At 41.6% G+C, this 26,790-nt stretch overlaps 1 protein-coding gene across 3 annotated transcripts in view; it reads left to right on the top strand.

Moving 5' to 3' along the window:
- ldah (lipid droplet associated hydrolase) overlaps positions 1-26,790 on the top strand; it is a 48,944-nt gene that overhangs the window by 13,817 nt on the left and 8,337 nt on the right. For all 3 annotated transcript variants that reach the window (XM_056266370.1, XM_056266369.1, XM_056266368.1), the window contains exons 3-5: positions 2,253-2,387; positions 18,218-18,384; positions 22,672-22,912. In XM_056266370.1, the coding sequence (XP_056122345.1) occupies positions 2,253-2,387; positions 18,218-18,384; positions 22,672-22,912 (543 nt within the window). The remainder of the gene's footprint in view (positions 1-2,252; positions 2,388-18,217; positions 18,385-22,671; positions 22,913-26,790) is intronic.

Below are 26,790 nucleotides of genomic sequence, written 5' to 3'. Positions count from 1 at the left end.
TCTGAAAGAGATTTGGGAACGCTCAGCATGAATAAAAACATACAAATGGATTTAATCAGTTTGAAAAGAGCTCGGAAGGGCTGCTGTTGGCCCTTACCGCTCATATCTGTGCAGCGTATCTCAGCGTACACTGCCCCTGCTGTGAGCACTGGGATGGTGGAGAGCTTTGCTTCACCAGTCCTGCTTTAACCATAGAAAGCCTACTGTATCATATTTGATACATGAATTTCTGAAAAATCTGCTGCACATTGCATCTACTACATGCCTTCTGGCCTCTGATTGATAGTTCAAAATCCTTCTTCAGGTCGTGGTGCACGTCTTTTTGCTATGAAATATTTAATGACTTTTATAAAGTAAACCTATACTTTATAAAACAATTAACTTTTATATTGTTGTTATTATTATTTCAAGATGACCATTTACTGCACTGAGACAACTTAGGTTTACGATACAACAGGCTTTTGAGGAATGTTTATTTGTACATCTTTCAATCATCATTGTATTTGTATTACATTGCATTATATGTTTTGCCACACAATTAACACACAATTATACAATTAATACTAATTTGATCATAAAAGTAAAAGTAATATACATATTATTAATCCATATAAATAACTAAATAAGTGCCAACATCTGCACCAAATTGCATATTTTTGTTCCGTTTGGGCCTCTGAATAAAATTGAGGTGGTTTTTACTCCTCGATTGTGAGCTCTATTTTCCTTAAATAGTCTGAGCTAGATTTATCAAATGTGATAAAAAAAAACATAAAACGCATGTAATTTATTTTTACATGTTTTACATTCATATAACAAATGCAATTTATATATCGTAACATGTTAGACACAAACAAACAGAGATGACTCAAAAATACGTATTAAACAAAGAGAAAACACTTGGAGATAGACATAGCAATAACACATTCACATAAACAATACCGAACATGGAACAGACTGAACTGAAGGCTTAAATACACAGGGGAGCAATCAACAGAAAACAGAACAGGTGAAGAACTAATTAACAACCATGGAAACAAACAAGAAACTATAGAACTCAGGCAATTTGGCACAAGGAAAACCAAACTAAAACACAAGAAAAACCAAACTAAAACACAATGAACTGACAGAACTAAACATAACTGTAACATGTATTGTGTAAAGGTTCAATACAGGCCTACTGTTCTATTAAAAATATACACACACACACACAAATATATATATATATATATATATATATTTGGTTGCACTTTATTTTAAAGTACGTGCACTTACGCGTGCTTGCAGTGTACTTACCTAAGAAAGTAGTGGGTAATATAAGGTAACTACATGGGTTAAGGTTAGGTTTAGGGGTAAGTTCAGGGTTAGTACCTAGTTATTATAATTACTATAATAAGTACATAGTATTTTGAGTATTATTTCATATGTATTATGTATTTAATTTGAGTATTATTTCATATGTATTATGTATATAGTATGTATGTATTATTCATATAGTACCAGTATGGATGATATTAATTATTCATATAGTATATGGTAACATTTAGGGCTTCACGTTACTTATTGGTAAGTATTAAAGTATATTGTGTTTTGCATGTTAATATGAATTAGAAAAGAAAAGTTTTGTTAATTTACATAACTCGCTATAGTCCCAAAATTAGTGTATCTCCAGTAATGGGCGATTCTATAACACTTAGCCATGGGTGTGAAAATACAAGCATTATCATTTTTCAAACTTTTTTCAGTTTGATGTGTTTTTGAATCTCACCTCGCACAACATCATGGTAAATTAATCACCCTGTGAGGCTGTGGGCCGTCGATACTCTTTTGAGCGAGAGAGCGAATTCCCCGTGGCCGTGACCACACAGAGTGCCCATTGTTCTGCACTGGAGGCAGCTGGGTATCAGAGATGCCATTTATCTCCTTATCTCCCCTCACTCGCAGTTAACCTCATCTGTGAAGACCAGCACAGCTACGTCAGCAAACCTGGAACAGAACCCTGCTCTTGTCTAAACCAGGATTTAGGAAAATAATGTTCTAAAACCTGATTCGGTTGTTTAGACTGATGGACATTTTCTCATTTTTAGGAGGACAAGGGGGCAACAAATAATTAAAATTATTAAAAGGAATTTATATTTATATTAGAATACAATAATGAATACATTGTCTAACCATCCTTAAATTGTGTGTAAGAAATAGTGAAAAAAGTGAGAAATACAAATATTTGGCCTAATTACATTTTGACCTTTCCACAGGTAACCCAGGTGTGGTGGGCTTCTACAAGACATACATGTGGACATTGTATCAGACGTTCCTCCAGAGATATCCAGTTTGGGCTGTGAGCCATGCTGGACACTGTATGCCTCCGGAAACCTTTGATATGATTGAAGGTGGGACATCTCCCTCTTTTCATACACTACATGGCCAAAAGTATGTGGACACCACTTTCTAATGATCTAGATTTGGTTATTTCAGCTAGCATTACTGACAGGAGCATAAAATCAAGTATGCAGACAGTCCAAGGTGTAAAAGTGATCGTGCATGTCCTACATTGAGGCAAAAGTCATGCAACTGGTAGTCTCGCGTAGCCAGACCTTCAGACTGACGGCTGAAGGTCTGGAATTCATAGCAGCTTTCTTTGGCCAAGGCCCGCCCATAAGGCCGTTTGACCGACATGTCAAACAACCAATTACAGTTCGTTTCGTTCAGCGTCACGTTTCGGGGCGTGGAAATGTCCCCACAACAACAGACCGGCGTGCGGTGCAACAAGTCAGTCAGCATATAGAAAATCAAAGAAGGAGAAGAAAACTTCAAGAGTCTATGCCGTGAACCTCGCATACTTTTGAGAATCCTACGTTTAGCTGATCTTGATAAATGCTCATTGTCACTCATGTAAACACAACAGTTTTTCTTCCGCAATCACACGTCTGCGCTTTGTTTCCCGGCGGACCGAAAATAAACGCGACACTCGCGCCCCCCGGAAATCCGATAAAATTCAACCAATCAGATGACGACTTCGACATTCCTGAAGTGTTTCCAGTTAAGTGTACCATATGCATCAGACGTTTAGCCAACGTTCCGTGGGCGTGACGTCTGAGGCTGAGACTATGCAACTGGTTGACATAACGTCTGTTCCAATTCTGTGGGTTGTTCATGGACTTCAAAGTAGTTTGTCTTTTTAATGGTTGACTCAGATGAGTGCAAGCCTATACAAATGTGGACTATATTACAAATATCTGTGTGCCAATGGTCAAAATGTTGTTTTTCTTTTCATGACCTAACATTTAAGCCTGTATTAACTTTTTGGGTTTACATAAATGTCATAGTGAAAACAGTGCATAGAGTGACATCATAGATTACGTTTTCTCTCCTCTGACTCACCATAGTATCATCACCACTGTTATGAGTCAGTAGATGGCAGCAGATAATTAAGTGACTTCAGTTATTTAGAGGAATAATTATTTATCATTCTTTGCTTACTCTGCATCTCTTGAATACACTTTTTAGATGGTTTTGGCTTTATTTACCATTTAAGAGATTATTATTAATAATATTAAATTATAATTTTAATCAATAGATTATTTCTGTATACTAAATCCTATTAATAATAATGAATTTTATTAATATAAAAAATTTTTTGCATGGCTATTATCAATAGCACTATAGTGGTATGTTTATTTTTCTCACAAAATTTCATTGATGCTTCAGGTCTTTGTATGCATGATTTATTTATTTTATTTTTTTGGTTTAAATTTACCCAGCCTTAGTTATTGATAAAGCTCAATTTAAATTGTTTTAAATCATTAAACAGAATGTTATGGTACATTGGAAGCCTTTCTAAAACCAGTTTACTTTGGAGTTACTGTACCCTCATGCACAAACACTGCCTGTGAAGTCACTGACTGACTACTCTTAAAGACTGTTCTGACTGATATGCTGGTTTGTAGTGTCTGTCAGAGTGCGGGATGCTCCTCCTGGAATCTTTTCACAAAGCCCACAGTAAGGTGGAATGCATTCGGGACTGACGAACGAGCCAAGTTGTGTCTCCCTCCTCTGCCTGAACCAGTATATGACAGTCCGGCATGTTCATCCATAAAGCAGCATGGACATTTTTATTGAGCTTGCTACGTGGGAAAGACATTACCAAGCCCTCACCTGTAATAAGATAAACCACATGCAGATGGCTGGAATCTCCAAAAACAGCACTTCTACTGGCTTGCTTGATGGATGGGAAAGTCTAGATGAACACCGGTCACTTTAGCTGTCAACAAGCTGCAGGGTCCTTGCACTTCTTAGTATGTCTTATTGTGGTCTGTTTGCCACCCGATAAACAGAAATTACCATAATCAAATCAGTAGATCTGCCAGAACAAAACTTCTTGAAGCTCATCTGAAATTTTCAGCAAACTGAAACGATCTCTTAGCTAGTCCAGGAAAGGCCTGGTTTTAAATTAAGCCAGTATTAGGCCTTAGTTCAATTAGGATATTTAAGTAGCTTTTATAAACATGCCTTAGAAAAAAACATTACTGGTGTGCATCTTGAGAAAAAACAATGTTTTATGTTTTAAGATATGTCAGTGCAAGTTGCTTTCAGTTAAAACAGCTTGAACATGCATTTAGTCTGGGACTAGGCTTAAGCCTTGTCTGTGAAACTGTGGGATAGATTAATATTTTTTACAATCTGAAGGATCAAACAATTGCTTTTCTATTGTGACCACATGGAATACTTTTACCGGAATCATAGTCTTAAAGTATTCAGTGACAGACAGCTGATCTCTGGCTCACACAAAAGACGATGACATCCATTGCTGTTCATATCATGTCGTGCAATCACGAGCTGGATGATTAAAAGTCCAAACTCAGCAACGGATTCAAATGTGCCAAGAGATGACAAGCGGCAGGCGTTTGCCAAGGCAGCACAGATGAAAGCAGGGACACAATTAAAAGTTCCATTTCATTTCCCCAATCTCGCTCTTTGAGTGACATTCTTGATTACCATCAATGGCTGTCTTAAGCGCGGCGGTATCAAATATACTGGGCTTTTCTTTCCACCGCACATTGTCTTGTTCATCTCAATGATCCATCCCTCATCATGTTCTGCCATTTGGTTCGCAGATGCCCCTGTCTGAAGAAATAGCTGCTTGTGTTGCTCCTCATTGCTGAGGATGTAGTATATCAGACTGTAATCAACTAAAAACTGCCAAAGAGATTCTTGGAAGCGTTTGTTTTTTATCATGCAGGCACTTGCAGAACGTTTTTTTTTCTTATTATTATTATAATTTATGTTAGATTAAACTGTTTTAGTGATTTATTGTTTGGATATTCCTGTGTTTCCTTCAGTAAATACTAAGATGCTGTCATTGCAGTTTTGCAGGCTGAAACAGCAATGTTGGCTCAACCAATTGCATGGGTTGAGGGCGGGGCTATCTGTTTTGCCACATGTTCAAGATACCTGTTTGAAAACAGTCGTTATTTTTGCTATTGTTTATGGACACTACTGGCAAATAATTTGTATTAATTATTTAATATGCAGTTTGAATCAGGGTTATTATCGTTTACTATTAAAACAATTTTGTCAATTAAAATAAAGCTGAACATTTTTTTTAAATATAAAATGAAAAACTTAACTAAAAAATTTGAAATGTTGTTTTGGCAACTAACTAGCACTAAAATTACTACCTGGAAATAAATAAAAACGAATAAAAAATATTAAAACTAATTAAATTTAAAGTAAAAATGAAAGCTGACTATAAAAATAAAAGATATTTCAAAACATTAATAAAATCTATTGTAGTATATAAATAATACTTACCGGTAACATTGTTTGAATGAAAAAAAAATTATGTAAATTATTTTTAGTTTAAATAAATGTACATTTTTAAATTACTTCAAAATATGCCATTTAAACCATTTGAAATAGTGATATTTTTATTATTCAGTAGTACCATGTTACATTTTTTTTTTAAACTAGCTGATTGTAGAATTGGTGGAATTGTTTTCCGTAACACCGTGGCGTCACTGACTTGGGTGTCAGATCTGGTTTGCGGTTTCTTCTTTAGATGACCCTTCAAACAACTTCAGGTTTTCAAATCCAGCTTCCTTCTCCAGAAGTCACTGGTGGCTTTCCTTGTGAATGCTGCACATTGATTTACTGCTGTTCAAAGAGCACTTGGTCAGCCAGCGGTCAGCAGCAGGCACAGCCATTCGAACCCACAGAAACCTCATTTCGTCCAGTCCAGCACAGCCATAGAGAAACTTCATTGATGAGATCTTAAACTCTCACCGCCAAACACTTCAGTCCCTTTGGCAATATAGGGCTTGACTTATTTAATGGCATATATTAAGTAATATTACATCCCTGTGTTTTGGAAACATAAACAAAAGCAGGGGGAAACGGTAGTGGGGTAAACATGCCAAATCTCTGTGGAGGAACTGTTCCTGTGGTTGGCGATTCGTGATTGATGCCTTTTGATTACAGTAAAAATATCTGTTAATGCAAACACAGGGAATATTTTGGACTCTGCCAATGTCAATAATCCTGCCCTGGGTCAAGCCGTCCTCAAGACCTACACATCTCATTCATTTTGTCAGAGCGTATTAAGAGAGCTACTAGTGTTGTCAAAAATATCGATATTTCGATAAATATCGATACTGAAATATCTGAACGGTACCAATACTAATTTCCCGAAGTATCGATACTAGCCGAGCAGTCACTTTCACTTCTCTCAAAAGGCGCGTTGACAAACACCACACGTGACGCACTCGTCTCATTCGCTCTGGTTAAATAGCAAAAGTGAAGTGAATGGAAAGATGGCGAGGGCCGCGCCCCCGCGACCGGCTTTGGTTGATTGATAAAGAACACCGCGAGCGGGCATGTCGGAGAATAGCGCGGACACGCGTAAAAAACACACCGCGAGCGGGCATGTCGGAGTCGGAGAATAGCGTGGACACGAGCTACACACCGCGAGCGGGCATGTAGGAGAATAGCGCGGACACGAGCTACACACCGCGAGCGGGCATGTCGGAGAATAGCGCGGACACGCGAGCGGGCTGCGGGCACCCAACAGATTGTTTGACTATCAATAACCCCTCACATCACTCATTTTTTTTAATTGTTGTATAGGTGAAAACAGACTTAAGGAGCAGGCTCCAGGGGTAGGCTACTATTCAGCATTATATGCTCAGCATCAGGGGTGTTTGTTGTTTGGACAGACCTGCCCCCACTGCTAAAAAAATCCTCAAGGAAACACTGTAACTCTTCTCATTTGAACTTTTCTGAAACATTAACCAAGATGGCCTAGTATTGTTGTTGATAAGAGTCTGTGTTGTCTCGTTTTAATTCTTAAAGTTAACATAATCTGACTGGAATCTTAGACAAGTAAATATTGTAACTGTGGTCAAATGTAAATTAACTGGTGCCTATTTAACTTTATTCAAAAATTATTATTTAATTCTGCAATTTTCCTTCATTAGCGATTATCATCAATTTGATTACACAGATATTAATTAAACTAAACAGCTAGACAATGGCATCTCTGAATTCAATAATGACATGCCTTTAACTGAAAATTGAATGTTTAATCTTATCATTACTGACTCTCTATCCTCCAATTTGATACTGTTAAGTGCTTTTTTGTTACAGTATATTTTAATCTTTGATAACAGTAGGTAATAAAAATACATCATGTTAGCTCTGGTCCAATTAAAAAATATAAACAAATAGAACTCAGGACATTTTTGTTCATGTAAAATATACCTCATTGTCATGTTCTAGACTTGTTATATTTAGCTTTAAATTAAAAAAATACCCCCTTAATATTGTGGCAGTTTTTTCTCCGTGGTATCGAAAATGGTATCGAATATTGATATTTTTCAAGGTATCGTATCGAAGTTAGAAATTCTAGTATCGTGACAACACTAAGAGCTACTACTCAAAATCTACTTTCCCTTCTCCGATATGACTAAATTACCCTCTATTTATGCTCAGGCTATTAAAGTAGGTATAAAATAGGAATTTCCCTCGTTCTTGTAAGATTGCCTGGGGTATAGTAAAAGGGAAATAGATTGTTCTTCTAAACGGTTTGGTTGATGTGACCCTTTGTGACCATTTGTAGTCAGGTTAGGTTTCATGTTTGTCTTGCTGATTGGAGGCATAGGCATTGGTGGGAAGCATTTTGGCCCTTTTTAAACACTGCATTTAAAACAAAAGTTATCTAATACCTCTTTGTACGGTTAAGTTAGTTGTAACCATTAGTTGTTTTACATTTTCTTTCATTAGCTGCATTTTGGTTGTCTTTGGCAACTTTAAAGACTGATGTAGTTCTTAAGCATACATGCAAACAACAATTCTCCTGTGTTTCAAATACTTGCAGTTTTCTTTTTTAAGATCCTCTAATCATGCTTACAACAGCAAAAGGACAAGCCCTCTATATCAACCCATTTTTAATCAGTAAGACAACTCTGTTGTGGTTCCTTTTGACATTAATATTCATTAACCTGATCCCAGGGTGAAATATGCACCACACATTTATTGCACATTTTTGAGAGGGGGATATAATCATTTAACAGCCTGCTCCCTATACATCGCTTACTCTTGCCAACAGATCTTTATTTTTTTATATATATTTTTTTTTTGCCATATGTTGCATAAATGCTTTTTTGGATCCATTACAGGTTGTTTTAATTTTGTTCCTGTTCCATATCCAGAAGGATATCCTTTTTTGATTGCTTACCATAGGCTAAGACTATAGTCTTAAAGTGCCCCTATTATGGATTTTTTTTGGATGTAGCGTGTAACATAGCTCTAAGTGAATGAAAACATCCTGCAAAGTTTTAAATCTGAAAGTGCACTGTATATAAAGTTATTGTCTTTCAAAAGTAAGAGTCGACTCCGAGTCAATGAAATGAATCGTTTTTCAAACGAGTCATAAGCCATTTCGTTGTGACGCCAACATTAGCATATTTCCCGCCCACTTATTGCGAGCGCAGACACCAGGGAAAACTTGAACCCCCTCAAACACTGCAGCTGATTCCTGTGGATACTAGATCCATCATGTCGAGAAGACGCTGTGCTACAATGTGAAGGTAAAGGCAGTTCTCTTACGAGAGGTTCTCTCGTATTGCGTAAGCTAGCTTACGCTACGGGAAAGATTCATCTTTTCTGAGAAATTGAAGCCAAAAAAATTATCCTATAATTTTGTATCCATTGTCAACGCATTTCAGCTGCAGCAGACCATGAGCGGGCTAGCTAGCAGCTCATTGGTTCGCTCACAGAGAACTGCTTAAGCCTATGAGGAGACGCGAATGAACTCTCGGCCAATGAGAGTCTGACATGCTCTCATTGCGTCAGAGCCCGCCGAAACGGGCGTGGTCAGAGAGTATAAATTCGCCTCTCAGGCTGTAAACACTGATTTTCATCTCTTCAGCGAGGCTACATGCATCTGCTGATCCTGAGAGAAGCCGCCGTCGTCGAAAAGGCAACTCTAGCGAGCATCTGGGAGACTGAGGAAGCCGGCCGTCTTCGCCACCTTCAGCCGTCCTGCGAGCTAGCGCCATCCGACGGATTTGTATCCTTTTTACAAAAAAGCTTCCTGTATTGTATTGTATCTAAAAGAGCCGAGCGTCTTTGTAAAGATGTCTCGTAAATCTTCCTGCGGTTCTTGCCGCGCTCCCCTCGAGACTGGAGACCGCCACGTCATCTGCGCTCTCTGCCTCGGATTGGAGCACCTGTCGCCTCCCGCTCTCCTTCTCCGCCGCTTCCGGATGTACAGTTGCCGCCGAGTGGCCGCTCTGTCGCCTCCGATGACGCCGCGGACATCAAGGAAACCTGTTCGCTTTTCGCTTCAGACAGTGAGGAATGGTCCGGTTCTCACGCCTCCTCGGCCCGAGAATCCTCTGGGACCCGCGCTGGAATCGAGGAGGAATTAGTGCGCCTCCTCTCACAGGCCGTCGAACGCCTCGGGCTCGATTGGTCCCCTCCCCCCGAGCAGACCATCAACCGTATGGACGGCAGCTACTTCCGCCAGCGCTCGACTCCCGTCACTAAACGGGCCGCGCCCTTCCTGCCTGAACTGCACGCGGAACTCACGAAGTCCTGGAATGCCCCGCTCTCTGCCAGAACTCGCTCTGACTCTTCCGCCCCGCTTCGCGTTGTGGACGGAGCCGCAGAAAAGGGCTATCCCCCTGTAGAGGACCTGGTCGCCGCACATTTATGCCCGCCTTCCACGAGATGGCGCTCATCACCTGTGCTTCCCTCTAAAGCCTGCAGAGCGACTTCGAGCTTTCACGCCCGCGCTTACTCAGCCGCCGGCCAAGCAGCCTCTGCACTCCACTCCATGTCCGTCCTTCAGATTCTACAGGGCGATTTACTTCGTGAATGGGACGAGAGCGGAAAAAATCCCCCCTCAGTCGCGGATTTGAGGAGCGCCACGGACATTGCCCTTCGCGCTACAAAATCTGCTGCTCAAGCCCTGGGGAAATGCATGGCCGCCATTTGTGTGTCTGAAAGACATTTGTGGCTCACACTCGCCGACATGGGAGATTCTGAGCGCGCCGCCTTTCTCAACGCCTCACTCTCTCCATCCGGCCTCTTCGGATCTGCTGTCACGGGTATCGTTGACCGTTTCTCCGAAGTGCAGAAAGCCTCCCAGGCCATGAATCTTTTTCTGCCTCGTCGCGCTAGCTCCTCTGTAGGCCGCTCACGTGACCAGCCTCCTGCACAAGCCCCGCCCCAGCGCCCAGCTCAGCACAGTCAGACTTCTCAGCGACGCCAGGGCGGCCGCCCTCGTTCTCGCTCTGACAGCCGCCACAGACCGCCGCCTCCCCGGGGGCCTCGGCCCAGGATCACGCTGAAACCTGATCACTCGAAGTCTGCCTAGCACAGCTGAGGAAAAGACGGCGCTCTCCCGCCGCGGCCGGACCGCCGTCAAAGTTTCGCCCTCTGTTAGTCCCCGCTCACGCGGCTACTACAGCAGTGTACCCCGCCATTACCAAGCCGGTCCCCTTTCCCGCTTGCATGAGCACAAACGCCGTTTTCACGGCGACCCAGAGAAATCTCAAAAAGAGCATAAAAGCCTCATGTGTAGAAAATGTGCCCACAACACTGTGTTTACTCATACACAAAAGCATTTCAGTTCCCGTGTGTCTCACAGAGCCCACTCTCATAAAGCGGTTCCAACCCGCTCGAGTTTCAGAGTGCATAAGCGCGCCCACGAGCCCGTGTGCGCGTCCCACCTCTGCTCACTCTGTTACTCGGCCCTTAAACTCCTCTCTGAGTGTAAGTCCCGCTGTCATAAACACTATGAGCGCGCCCGCGCAGCCCGCTATGTGCAGCAACGGGGACCATGTAGCCATTCACCCCTTAGCGTTACGCTTCAAAGCGTGGGAAGCTATTCCGGGAATTTCCCAGTGGGTGCTAAACACAATAAGGCTAGGCTATCGCTTACAGTTTCACCGCCGCCCTCCACGTTTCCGAGCGCGGCTAGAAACTATTGTGAACCCAGAAGCAGTGACTCTGCTCCGTTCAGAGATAGCAAAACTATTGTGCAAACGGGCTATAGAGAGAGTTCCTCTATCTATGAGCGAGTCGGGGTTTTACGGCCGTTATTTTCTGGTTCCAAAGAAAGCCTCTTTAAAAAAAAACAATCTTAGACCTCAGATTTCTGAACAATTTTCTCATGAAGAGACCGTTCAAAATGCTCACTATCAGAAAACTCCTCGCGCACGTGCGCCAGGGGGACTGGTTCATTTCACTAGATCTGAAAGATGCTTACTTTCAGATTCAGATAAATCCCCTTCACAGGCCATTCTTACGTTTCGCCTTCAAAGGCCAGGTTTATCAATACACCGTCCTCCCGTTCGGCTTATCCCTAGCACCCCGCACGTTCACGAAGTGCATGGATGCGGCGCTCGGCCCCCTGCGGAGTCAGGGGCTGCGAATACTGAACTATTTGGACGACTGGCTGATTTTGGCACAATCACAGAGAGAGCTACTGTCTCATCGTACAGTTCTCCTCGACCATCTGAAAGCTCTCTGTCAACTGGACAAAGAGCGCACTACAACCCAGTCAGACTATCTCCTTCTTGGGTATAGAGCTAGACTCGGTCACGATGACGGCTCGTCTGTCAACACAGCGCGCGCGCCGTGTTCAGCGTCTCGCTGCATCTTTTCAGATGAACAGACTCACACCTCTGAAAACTTTTCAGAAGGCGTTGGGTTACATGGCCTCAGCCTCCGCGGTGCTCCAGCTGGGGTTACTGCGCATGCGCCCGCTTCAGCTCTGGTTGAAGAGCCGTGTGTCTCACCGCGCGTGGACCACGGGCCGCCAGCTGATAAAGGTAACGCAGACCTGTATCACAGCTCTGCAGCCCTGGACCGTGGCAGAATGGTTTCAGCGGGGCGTTTCCATGGGGACCTTTTCTCGCCGAAAAGTCATCTCGACAGACGCATCCAACACGGGTTGGGGTGCGGTCTGCGAGGGCTCACCGGCCTTCGGCCCCTGGTCAGCTCAGGAGAGTCTCCTCCACATAAACTGTGTGGAGATGCTGGCGGTCGAGAACGCGCTTACGCGCTTTCTTCCGCGCATTCACGGTCACCACGTGCTGATCCGTTCGGACAATATAGCCGTGGTCTCCTATCTAAACCGTCAGGGCGGAGTCAGATCCAGGAATCTCTTCCAGCTGACAGAACGCATCTTAGCTTGGTCTCAGTGTCACCTGCTCTCGCTCAGAGCGACGCACGTGCCGGGTCATCTGAACGACGGTCCAGACAGTCTGTCCAGGAACCCCATTCCCCCCGGGGAATGGTCCCTGCACACTCTTACAGTCCAAAAGCTGTGGCGAATATTCGGCAGAGCAGAGGTGGACCTCTTCGCCTCAGAAGAGAACACCCACTGCCCAATATTTTTCTCAAAGAGCGAGGACGCGCTAGCCCAGACCTGGCCCAGCCGCCCGCTTTATGCATTCCCTCCGGTTTCTCTGCTACCACAGGTGCTTCAGAGAATCAGGGAAACACGCCACTCGGTGCTCCTCATAGCCCCGCGTTGGGAGGGTCAGACTTGGTTTCCGGAGCTCACTCAGCTGTCACAGACAGCCCCGTGGCCCATTCCAGTCAGAGCAGATCTCCTCTCCCAAGCTCGCGGCACGATCTGGCATCCCCACCCAGAGCTCTGGGCGCTACATGCGTGGGTGATCAACGACTACCCGTCGCTTTGCCAGAGGGAGTGTTAAACACGATCACGCAGGCTAGGGCGGCTTCTACTAGAAGGCTCTATGCGTCTAAATGGTCTGTGTTCTCTAAATGGTGCACCGACAGAAATTTGGACCCACGGTCATGCGAGGTCCCTTCCTTGCTAGTTTTTCTCCAAGAGATGTTGGACAAGGGCAGGTCCCCGTCCACTCTCAAGGTGTATGTGGCAGCCGTCGCAGCATTCGTTGAACCCCGGCGCGGCCAGTCACTGGGCAAAGAGGGCTTGGTCATCCGCTTCCTCAGGGGAGCTAGAAGGATGAACCCCCCGCGCCCCCCTTCGGTGCCGATTTGGGACCTTTCCATAGTTCTCGAAGCTATGAAAGCCCCCCCATTCGAACCGCTAAACACCGTGGACCTCAAATACCTTTCGCTCAAAACCGTTTTTCTGCTCGCGCTCGCGTCAGTAAAACGTGTGGGAGACCTTCACGCGCTGTCCAGTAGCGCTTCCTGTCTCGAGTTTGGGCCCAATGACTCCTTAGTCGTTCTCAAACCTAGACATGGTTATGTCCCAAAAGCGATTGGTACCCCGTTCAGGGCACAAGTTATTTCCCTATCGGCTCTGCCTGCTTCCGATAGCGAACCCGACTCTAATCTCCTGTGTCCGGTCAGGGCCCTGAGATTATACATTACTCGCACTGCTCCGGTCAGACGATCTGAGCAGCTTTTTGTTTCGTTCGGTCGGCGCACCAAGGGGTTGGCCGCCTCGAAACAGACTCTATCCAGATGGATAGTTGATGCCATTGCAGCCGCATACGCATCAAAAGACCTGCCATGCCCTCTGGGCATCAGGGCTCATTCCACTAGAGGCATGGCCTCATCGTGGGCATGGTCCAGCGGAATTTCCATTCATGACATTTGTGTGGCAGCGGGATGGGCTTCCCCCTCCACCTTTGTCAGATTTTACAATCTGGAAGTTCCCGCCTTGCAGGCTAAACTACTAGCAGTCTAGTAGGTTACAGCTCTTCTGGTTGAGCTGCACTATAGTGAATTATTCACTCAGACCGGTTTCGCTCTGTCCCTCTCTATCATGTGCTTATGTACTACACAATCTCCGGCCCGTTCTGCTGGCCTTTGTCACAGGTACATATATTTATTCCCACTCATAAGGGTTCCCCGGGGTCTCCCCTGGGACTCATAGTGGATGCTTAGCACGCACGGCGTTGACCAGGTGTTCCCGTAGCGTAAGCTAGCTTACGCAATACGAGAGAACCTCTCGTAAGAGAACGAATCGGTTACCTAACGTAAACTCGGTTCTCTCTAGATGAGGGAACGAGTATTGCGTTCCTGGCCGTGCTTGTGCTACTAGCGTTCTCGCTTCATTCTATGAAAACCAGTGTTTACAGCCTGAGAGGCGAATTTATACTCTCTGACCACGCCCGTTTCGGCGGGCTCTGACGCAATGAGAGCATGTCAGACTCTCATTGGCCGAGAGTTCATTCACGTCTCCTCATAGGCTTAAGCAGTTCTCTGTGAGCGAACCAATGAGCTGCTAGCTAGCCCGCTCATGGTCTGCTGCAGCTGAACTGCGTTGACAATGGATACAAAATTATAGGATAATTTTTTTGGCTTCAATTTCTCAGAAAAGATTAATCTTTCCCGTAGCGTAAGCTAGCTTACGCAATACTCGTTCCCTCATCTAGAGAGAACCGAGGTTACGTTAGGTAACCGATTCGTTTTTTTACACTGCCCAAGGACGAGCATGTGAAGAATCAGTGGTTAAAATTCATCTTTACCACAATACCAGCAGTATAATCCTAAACTTTTGCTGTGTTCCCTTTATTTTACTGACGACTTCTCAAATCTCGGAGTTCAATGCAGGATTTGCATATCGCTTGCTCTTGAAAGATGGTGTTCAAAATACTTAGTTTTGAGTTTTATATTGTCTCCTGCTAACTGGTTAAATCACATTATTACTGTCTTACTGAAATGCTTCTCCTGATCAGTTGTGGGCCACTATTACCTAAAACTGTGTCTATTAATGCAGATTGTCTGTCGTTCTCACTACTTTGAGGAAAGATTAAGCATGGAGCAAGATTTGTTGCACGTTCAATATAACGCTCAATGCACGTTATTTGTCTTATTATGCTCAATTCAACAGCGTACATTATCTAAAATAATATCAAAATGTTACATCCATGGTAATATAGTGTATTTGTTATGTGATTTATTTCTTAACACAACACAGGCAGCTAAAAAGTGTTGTTAATATTATATGAAATGAAAAATAGGGTTTATTAATAATATTATATAATATAATATAATGGAATGGAATATAGGAAGAATTCTTTTTTGTAACCATCTTTCCAACAGTTCAAGATTGCTTTAATGTAGGTGAATTTAGGTAGGTCATTGTAGCTGGATGTTGGTTTTGTATATGTAGGATAGTCTTAAATGTTCATGAGGTAATCCTGAGAGGCCGCTCATTGTGTGAACTGGTCTCATTGGTGTTTGGGCTCTGAGCTCATAGTGCCCCTCTGTGCTGGTAGATAAACATGTAGGGCCCCTTTGTAGGCAAACTTCAGTGGGAACCTTCGGGAAAAAATCAAGATCAGATTTGGAAAATGGGAAATGAGGGGTAAGGAGTGGTTGGGGAGAGCTAAATGTGTGTGCATGCACAGGTCACTGACTTCACGGCTCAGTGTCTGATCTCTCGCTTGTATTCATGAATGAAAATAGCCCTGGATTGAAAGCCTGTCAGTACTTTAAAAAAAATATTATTGGTTAAATAGTTTTTCCTAAAATGATGATCCTGTAGAGTTTGTCCCCATTTAAGGTCCTACTCAGCATCCTAAAACTTTCATAATAACCAATAAATAGAAGTGTTTCATGTTCATCAAGGCTTGCATTTATTTGATCAAAAATACAGTAAAAACAGTAATAATGTGAAGTATTATTACAATGTAAAAGAACTGTTTTCTATTAAAATGTTATTTATTCCTGTGATCAAAGCTGAATTTTCAGCATTGTCTTCAGTGTCACATGATCCTTCAGAAATCATTCTAATGCTGATTTGCTGCTCAAGAAACATTTCTTATTATTATCAATGCTGAAAGCAGTTATGCTGCTTAATGGCTTTGTGGAAACTGTGAATCATCTTTTTCCAAGATTCATTGATAAAAAGAAAGTTGAAAAGAACATTATTTGTTTGAAATAGAAATCTTTCGTAACATTATAATTGTCTTTAATGTGACTTGATCAATTGATTGATATGCCCTTGCTGAATAAAATCTTATCTTTTTATCTTATCTTCTCTTGACCTCAAACTTTTGAATGGTAGTGTATAACATCAACATTTTATAGGCTCAAGAGCATCTGTCAGAAAGATTACTAGATGGAGCAGATTCAGACAGTCGTTTGGGAAATTATTATAACTCATAATACATCAACTGATTGTTTGATTCTGTGAACTTGTCAAAAACATATCCATATTTATGTTTATACATTATGTTATATATCTTGTTTATAGCCACAGAATCCACAAACAAGTCATATTATCTCTCTTTTCCATCACATGGCATTTGACCTTTATGTTGATGTTTGGTAGTGATTTTTGCCTAGCAATTTTCCATCAAACCCAAAACCCAGCTTTAAGCTATAATGCACATATGGCACACAGTTTTGAATCTTGCATTTTGTCTCAGGCCCCTCTTAATGTGTATGTCTTTTTTTCACCCTGTCTTATCTTATCATTCTTGTACATCCACTGGTATTTTATGCAATGAAAATGATTTAACGTTTTGAACTTTTTGAATGGGTTTCATTGGTTCCTCCTCTCTTCGGCTTCCTTTTTATCTCTGCTGCATGTTTCTGTACCTTAAGGTCATATGCACTCCTTTTGGTCTTAGTGGTCCCCCTCCTGCTTCTCTGGCACCCCCACCCCCTTTCATTTTTTTAAACTCCATTTTTATCTTCTATAAAGATGTGAAGGTCAGTGGAGGTACCAGATCTATTTTACTCTATTGAACACTACATTAAAGCAATGTTAAAACAAATATTGGATATTCTTGCAAAAAATATAATTAATTTTTTTATTTAAATTTTTTAAAAACAGTTTTTATTTAAAAAAAAAAATATATATATATATATATATATATATTTGGGGGTGTCATTTTTTAATATGTTGCCTGTACAACAATTTATAAAAATATGTTAATTTGTCTTTCAACAAGAGTCCAATCTGAGGTAATCTACGAGACCATTAGGATTTGTTATTCCAACACTTCTCATCATAAAGCAGGTCTAAGTAATTAGCCATGTGCAACTACGTCAGTTGAGATATCTTTATTATTTTAGAAAGAGGAGAAGATGCAGTGTGCTCCAGAAACCATATATTGTGAGATGTCTCATGAAGGAGCACTTTGTCTATTTATGTCTTGAAGCTAATTTGAGTTATTTCTCTCTCCCCTCTGGTACTCCTCTCTCCCCCTGTCTCATCATTAACAGTTCTGCACTCATAACTCATCACAGTGATAAATGCCTCAGCCTCACCCCACCTCAGTCCAGCTTCTTCTCTTCTTCTGTCATTCTTTTGTTTCTATACAGTCCATTGTCTTTCTAATTCTTGCCCTTTCTCAGGTTCATACTGGTGAATTCAGCACCTGTAGAAAGATATTAATATCAAAGCCTGCCAAGCATTATCAGGATCTCCAGTTACTGCGATTATTCAATAGAGCGTAATTTTACTCCTTTCCAAAGAAATAATGAAGAACAAGATCAAGATGATGAAAGAACTTCTTATATGGAGCGCTTAACAATTTAAAGTGCCTTCTGGATCCTTTACAATTCACATTCAGCTGTGATCGGAGCTCCACAATCGATCAAACTAAGCAGCTTTGTCTAATTATGTTATTTGCTGTATTTACTAGTTCTAGGTCATGATGAAAGTATTGGCAACGATCCTGGCCACCATGTGATGATGTACATTGGGTTTGGTGTGAGAGCTTTATTCTTTTTTTCCCCTATTTTTCCTTCAAAGATGCTTCTGTGACAGAGAAGGATGTTTTTGGGCTAGATGGGCAGATTGAACACAAGCTGGCCTTCCTTCGAAAGCATGTGCCTCGGGGCACCAACCTGCTGCTGATTGGCCACTCCATCGGTTGCTACATCATCTTGGAGATGATAAAGAGAGACCCAGATCTCAAGGTATAAGCACCTGGATGAGAAGGCATTCACTGAACTAAAATGCAGCTAATGTAGCACACACCCTATGAGTTGCTGGATACGGTCTGTTATTTTCTATAAATAATTTTATAATAATTGAATGTTGTAACACAATAAATGCAGTTATCTGATTTGGAGTTTAAAGGTAAAATATTTGCGTATTTAGAGGAATTTCAGCACATTCAAAGTCACCAAATAAAATCACTTAATTTACTTGATTGCATAAAATCTCAAAATTACATAAATATTTTTCGAATCAGATTTAATTTAATAATTTAATATATTCACCCCCCCCCCCCCCCCCCCCAAAAAAAAAAACTGATTTGTTCGAGATTATTCACATTTATTAACATCCTTGAAAACCTATATATTTGCTTACTAAGGTATTGCTCATTTTGAATTGAAAAAAAAGTTCCCCAATGACCACTGACCCACAACCTCTTTCCTGTTTCTGTGCCCTGTCTAGAGGCTATCTACTGATTCTATTCGATTCTCCGCATTAAACAGCATTGTACTGCTGTCTACAAAACTTGGCATTGTTAGCTCAGCGAGACAATGCCAATCAGCAGCATAATAAAACACTTCAGTTCCCTTTTCTTGCTGTGTAAAAGGTCAGGAGATTAAATAACATGGAAAAGAACCTTGATTTTCTTTCTTCCTCTGGGGTTTTTCTGCTCTAAGATGTGCTCCTTGTCATTTTTTACTTTCAAGCATTTTCTCTACCAAGAAACCTTTTCCTTCTTCTCTCTTAACCTCTTTTTTAGTGTTTGCCCTCACTAGTGGTGTGTTTTCCTCCTGGCAAAGGGAAATGGATTTTAGCTACATTAATGGGGCCAGTGCAGTTATTTACCACTTTTTTTGCAGTGCGATAAAAATATGTTCTGATAGTTTTGGAGACAGTCCACATCCAAACCACTTTTAGTTTAGACCTTAAAGCTGGTCTTTTTTCTCTTTAATGATGACACAACCTCCTTATCACACTTATCGATTGGAAGGTCCTCTTTCATAATTTATTAGAAATATGCTTCATTCCAGGCAATTAAAACATTGCCAACCATGCAGACCTTTTGTTTCTTTCAAAATTCGAATCTGTTCTTTTTTGAATTATGGTGTGGCTCAGAGCAAACTTGCACGAAAGGAGAAAAGATTTACTCTAGTTCCAGATTGCAGGCTGCCAGGAAGCCAACCTGGTGATTATGCCTGGTAACATATGATGTGTGATAATCAGAAACTGTTACTATGGGCTCTAGATATTTATTTTGGAGTAGAAGAGACCAGTCTGTGTAAATGATGGTAGGGGCTTCTTTAGTGCACTTCTGGAAGAGAAGCTTTGCAGATTTCAGCCTCAAACCAGGAGCAGCATGAGGTAGGTTGGAAAACCTTCCTAAAACTTGAGGAAGTGTTTGATTCACTGCACATGGAGGTGCTCAATTGTTTGTCTCTGTCATGAGTCCAGTTCAAAAGTCTTCCCTGTTGCTTTGATGTACTTACTTGTTGTAACACCATATATGTGCCAGTTGTAGAATAGACGGTCTAAAGAGAGCAATTGATTTGTTGCTGTGAGGCCGCAGCAGGGATTGGAAATCTACAGTCCTTTTTCCAGCCAACACCTCAGCCTGAGGTAGAGCGCTAGGGACCTTTAGGTGAGGAAAGTGCTTTATGACTCCTCTTGCAGCAGCCATCTTGCCATGTGCCCTGCGAAGGTGATGTCATTTCCTATGTTGTTTGCATAGATGTAAAGTTTGGTTTAACAGCTGTTGGCTGAAGTGTTGCTATGCATTTTATTAGTGTCATAGACATGTTGGTTAATTACTCTGATTGCAGTTAAAAAATAGATTAAAGGAACACTCAAATTCCCATGACACAAAAATGTGTCTTTCTCTTCCCAGGCATGAGGACTTGCAAGTGTGGCTTAACTTGTAGGCAAGTGTGTCGCAGCGTTCTGGGTGGGCCTCTGTTTGGGGAGCAGAGGTCAGACCGACAGTCCTGAAGTATTGGTGTGATTTCATACTTAACTCAAATAAAACATCGTTACAGTCACAGCTTGAGCCAAACACAAGCGTAAACATTACAGCACACAGACCTGTCTCAATTTCCCCTCACAACATCTCCAGATTTTAATGCTCCCAGACGTGACCACGGACTGTCCAGCCCATTGGAGTCACACGGTTGTGAAAACGTTTTTGGTTGTTCGGTCTGGCACGCTTTTGGCAGTGGTTTCTCTCAGCCTTGTGGAACATGAGGGGCATGATGGCCTGGCTTGGTGCATTCATTCATCAAAATGAAAGTGACATCATGGGATTTCCCTCCTGCTTCCCATCGGGATCCATGAGGAAATGACCAGTCTTTTCCTAAGGGTAGCGGTGACAAGGTGCTTTTGACTTCAGGTGGACCTTTTCACACACTTCCAACAGAGTTAAATACATCGCCCTTTCCTCTGCAAGGCATCAATCGAAGGGACCGAGTGGTGCTAACGTGAGGAGAGGCGGTCGCTGCATCACGATTGCCATTGAGATACTCACTGTTAGTGGTTGAGTTGAAAGAGATGTGGTCTGGACTGCAGTATGATCCATCATGCTGTCTGAAGCTCCAGTAGATCTGTGCATCATTAACATTCCTCCACTATCAGATCGCACCCTCACATCACAGATCCGTGGAAGTCAGATTGTGACGTTTTAAACTCTCCTCGCCCCTTCTCCAGATGCAGAGCGATCCTTCCCCCTTCCTGACCTCAGAAGTACCAGAGAAGAAACCCTCTAGAAGTAGAAGTGTGTGTGTGTATGACTGGCCGCCTGTCTCTCTGATTAAAGAGCCACTCCCAGAGACTCTGTCAGATTTTTCTGTGTTCTTTGTTACATTCCTGTGACCTCCAGGAAGAGGAACTGCTTCTTGTCAAAAGCACTACTTGCACATCAAAGATCACCTGCTCCGCACACAACTCCCTCTTCTTCACCTTTCCCTTTCTCTTTCACTGCCCCCCCCCCCCCCCCCCCCCCCCCTCTCTTTCTCTCTCTTTGTCTGACAAATAATGGGCATCAGGATGAGCAGTGAAAAGCAGATGAAAAGTATTATGTGAGAGGTTTGTATGCTTCCTGTATTTGTATTATATAGTTGTGTATAGATTTATTAGTGGCCACTATCACTAATACTATTACTCATACTTGGAACGCCTTAGTAGCTGCATTGTAGAATCCTGAAAAACAAAGGATTCTAACATTCTAACAAAACACCCTAGAAACCGCACTGCAACAAAACATCTTAGCAATTGTATAGCAACCTGCTAACAACTGCTCAGAACATCTTACCAACTGGATAGTAGAGTCTTAGCAACCACCCAGAACACCGTAGGTCTTACAAGCATCATTCATATTCACTCCAGAAAATGTAGTTTATAGTTGAGTAAACTGTATAGATTTTTTCTTCGCACACATAAACAGAGCAACTAATTTGATCTCCATTCTGAAATGGTCTCAATTGTAATTGTTATGACAGAGGAACTCTGGGATGTGAATCGCTCATCCATTCGGATTTTGATATCTTTCCCACTGACAGCAATAGATTTAAGGCCTGTTCAGATGATAAATTCAGCGGCAGCAGAACTTTGCCTGTTCGCCTGTTGCCGGGGCGTGATGAAACCAGCACTCTTTCAGGATTGCAGAACTAGCTGAGTTTGAAGTTTAGTGGTTTGAAGCTGAATAGATTGCATTTGGCACTGCTGACAAAGAATTGTGCTGGCTATCACATATTTTACACAAGAGAATTGAAGATATTGCACTGTTTAGTTTCATTGAAAAATACTTGGCTGCAACTGCAAAGGATTGTAGAGACAGATGAAGCACATCCACTCTGTCTTACTCACTGAATGAGTCTAGCTGCCTTCTACTCAATGGCCAAACAGAGGCAGGTGTTTCCTGTTTCTGGAAGTCTCTCTCTCTCCTCTCTGTTCCCTCCTTCCCTTGTCTCTCCTATCAATTTCATAATATAGCAAGAGCACAGACATGTAATTTTTCTTAGCTTGATAACTCTTAAGCATTGAAATTAAGACATTTGTTATGATTATAAGTGCTTGCAATGCTGTCGTAAATATTATGCGTTACATCTCAGTATGTAACATTTTGTTTGGCTGTTCTTGGTTTTCTGCGTAAGTGTCAATTACTTAACATGACCAAATGTAAATGGGCCAAGAGAAAGTCCAGGAATTTAAATACCGTAGTTTTTCTGACCTTGGTTCATTTAAAAAATCTCCATATGTACTTCTCATCCTTTCAGGTTGTGAAGGCAGTGATGCTCTTCCCCACTATTGAGCGCATGGCCTGTAGCCCTCAAGGAAAGGTCATGACCCCTGTGCTCTGTCGACTGCGGTACGCCTTCTATTTGCCCATCTTCCTGCTCTCCCTCCTTCCAGAGAGGCTGAAGATCAGCATGGTGCATCTAGCCCTGAGGAATTTATACACACTGGACACCTCCATCATCCCATCCACCGTCAGCCTGATCAATGTAGACTGTGCTGGTGAGTTTCCTTGTGTTCTCAACTGTAAACTTTTTCCTGTATTATTTGAATAGAACAAGCTATAGAATGCACTATAATGTGTATTGGGTGGTTTGATATATTGATCGAACAATGTTTTTTTCAATAGCCAACTGATAGGCAGCCAATATACATTTATATATATTTATAATTGTATATGAAGTGTGTGTGTATATGTATGTATGTATGTATATATGTGAATATGTAAACCTTCATTAGTTCAGTGTAGGACTCAGCTCGGTTTAACACATTTTACCATAATTTATGGTTTATTCCATCATTTTAATCCATTTTGCAAAATGTCCCCCTCCCTCAGAAAGTTATTTGGCCCAGAAATATCTACTGGTCATGTTTTTTTTCTTGTTGGGATGCATCTCAGCGTGTGATAATCTTTTGCAGCATCTGTAATATTCTGAGCACTAATAGACACTGCTAAAATGTAACATATTACACTTTAGGTTGTCTCACGCAACCTTTCTGTTCACCTCAGTGATGTCCCCTCAGGTCTCCATTTCCATCTCTCTCAGTTTGGACTCTGCTCCAAAGATCTAATCCTTGTTTCAATGAGGTGCTGAAACCTTTCAGAAGTTCACATGTTGGCATCCCTCCAAACCTTGACTGTTCAGATGCGTTGCTCTCTCTTTTTATCAGACGATAAGAAGTATATCACCACTTCAAAGATGACTCGGCCGATTTAGTTGAGATAAAGTCGAGGCCGAAGAGAGGGAAAACGCAAATAATATTTGAGTGGCAGCCAAGAGAGCAGTATCTCACAATGTTTTGAATAAAGTTTTATTTATCATAACTCATATTTGATCTCCAGGGCTTTCTGTACATGAACTAATGGTGCAGATGAAGTGTTGTGAGTAGGAGTAATTAAGAGGCCTCTCCAGCGAGCAAGAGAGCGAACGGACCGCTAACGCAGTCTCTCTCTAGGTGAAAGGCTGAGTGTTTTCCCTGTCTGTCCTGGGAGGAGAGTGATGGATGTTGTGATGGCCGGAGAGTCTCTGCCAAAGAGGCCTCAGTAGAGCCCAGAGGCATTAGTGTGAGCTCCACTCTCTAGTCGCTCTGAAGAACCAGTTTTCTCACTCGCTCGCCCTTCTTTTCTCCGTTTTTTATGCTGTTTCCTTCTCCCTGTGTTGCGCAGGGATTTGGAGGTTTGCTTCTGACAGTGCTTATAAGCATGCTTTTAATCATTAGCACTTCTCATGTAGTGTCAATTGGAATGGATTTTTCTTTTTCCCCCTTTTTTTTCATCTGAACAAAATGTTCAAGTGAAACTTTCTTCCCCTTATTAAAAACCAACAAATGTTGGAATACTGCTGCAAGGACGTTTAATCTCTTGTTATTCATCGAAAAGGCCAGGTGGTCCTGTATGTACACATGTGCATGCGTGCGTTTTGTACCATTAAGTGCTGGCCCGTGACTGCATACGAAAAGCTGCTCTGACTCTCTGTCTTGTATTACATCCGTAATTAATGGCGAGTTGACAGACTTAATTAAGAAAGCATGTTGCTATTAGCTGGAACTTCCTGGGCACATTTAAGGATTTATTTGCTCAGAAATCCCTTTCCTTGAAACTGAGAATGTTGATATTTTGATGTTAACTGCATGTGGAGCATGCACACAGTGTCTGTCATGCAGACATCAAGGTTCTGCATCTAGGAGCGTAAACGTCAATGAGGCGTGCCTGCTCGCAGATCCACAGGGAAAGTGGCTTTGTAACGGTCTCTAATATGCTTTATCCTTTCAGTAGTCTGCAGCACTCCACTTCACACAGCTTCTGTTTTCACTCACCTAACCACTTATGCCAGTTCTCATGACACGGTTTTATGATTGAACACTTTTGCACTCTTCTATTCAGGCTTCTGTTGGCCTCATTTATGAGAAGCGGGAGATTTGACCCACCATCTCTGGAGATGCAGTTTGAACTCCTCTGTCTTTAGTTCCTTTTGCTGTTCCGATCATAATTTGGCTCACCTGGGAAAGCGGGAAAACAGAGCGTAGCGGCAAGTTGCTCCCTTTCCTGTTAGAGCGGAACAAAGTTAACGTCGACCTGATTTTGGAACCTAGAGGCTAAACTCGTGAACTTCTTATCTGCCACCTTACTTTTGAGTCATATTCACTTCCTCCTCCGGCCACCTGTTTCTGCTTATATGTGGAACACCTTTACATTGGTAGACTTATTACTGAACAAAACACAAAATTGCTTGGCTGTTGATCAATTGTTGTTTCTTCCTGCATTTTCTGTTCTTCATAGATTTTTAAAACAATGGGAACATCTAGTAGTACATTACTGTAACTTCTTTAAATTAACATTTTTCTCATCATTTACTCATTCTCAAGTTGATCCAAACCTGTATGACTTTTTCTTCTGTGGAACATAAAATAAGATATTTTAAGAAATATCTCAGTGGTTTTTTTTTTTGTCCATGCAATGGAAGTGGTCACCAAAACAGGTTTGTTACCAACATTCCCTTAAAATGTATTTTGTGTTCTGTAGAATAAAGAAAATCATACCGGTTTGGAACGAGGGTGAATAGAAGTGATGCTAGCATTTGCCTGAACATCACCATTAGATGGAGCAGGACACAGTAAAAAGATGCAGTGCTCAATGTGGCGACTAAAAAGTGCATCTTATACTCATTGTAACAGTTATGCAAAAACAAACTGGATCATATTTTATAGCTTCAAATAAGATGTTCCACAAAACATAAGGAAACCTCTTGGAACAAGTTGAGATTGGTTATTTTAATTACACTTATTATAACTTACACGTACACTTTATAAACTTATATACAAGCACAAAGAAGCTTGTTGCATCTGTTTTCAGTGTTAAAGGGTTAGTTCAGCCAAAAATGAAAATTATCCCATAATTTACTCATCCTCAAGCCATCCTATATGACTTTCTTCTTTCAGCCAAACACAATTGGAGTTATATTAAAAAATATCTTGGCTCCTCCAAGCTTTATAATGGGAATGAGTAGCGCCTGAGATTTTAAAGCTCAAAAAAGCACATCCATCCATCATAAAAGTAATCCATACGGCTCCAGGAGGTTGATAAAGGCCTTGAAGTGAAGCTATGTGGTTTTGTATAAAAAATAGCCATATTTACAACTTTATTAACTCGAATCACTGGCTTCCGTACACGAGTCGAGTTCCGGCCGAAGTGCAGAGGATAGAGCAAAACAAAACGTGCCGACGGATGTTACCGGAAGCTATAAATAGGGATATTTTTCGCTTCAGAAGGCCTTTATTAACCCCATGGAGCCGTATGGATTACTTTTATGATGGCTGGATCTGCTTTTTGGGCTTCAAAATCTCAGTTACTATTCAATCCCAGTATAAAGCTTGGAAGAGCCAGGATATTTTTTTTAAATTACTTTGAAAGAAGAAAGTCATATACACCTAGGATGGCTTGAGGGTGAGTAAATGACAGGATAATTTAATTTTTTTGGGTAAACTAACCCCTTAAGAGTTAAACTGCAACATATTTGGTTTTGACTATCCTACTACAATATAAAGATTTTATAAAGATTTAAATGTCATCTATTGTTATCTTACTGTCTGTAATGACCACAGAACTGATGAGAACTTGATGTTTGATTTCATTATCTGTTGAATGTTTGAAGGATGAGGATTTTCACATACATCATTTAATCCATTTGAAAATCATTGTATAATACAATCGAGTGTTGAGACTTGATCATGTCAAAGCTGAATACATAGATTCCTGATTTTCCACACTTCATAGAGCGTTGTGCTGCCTGATATTGAAGGTTTGTCATTTTATGACATTGTGTCCATGGGCTAGTCATTTATATTATTTTTATATTATTATTTTACTTGAGATCCAAGAA

This window comes from Rhinichthys klamathensis, unplaced genomic scaffold, assembly GCF_029890125.1.
Source record: "Rhinichthys klamathensis goyatoka isolate OS25496 unplaced genomic scaffold, OSU_Roscu_1.1 h1tg000247l_1, whole genome shotgun sequence".
Lineage (NCBI taxonomy): Eukaryota > Metazoa > Chordata > Actinopteri > Cypriniformes > Leuciscidae > Rhinichthys > Rhinichthys klamathensis.
This window is presented reverse-complemented; position numbering and strand designations above follow the sequence as displayed.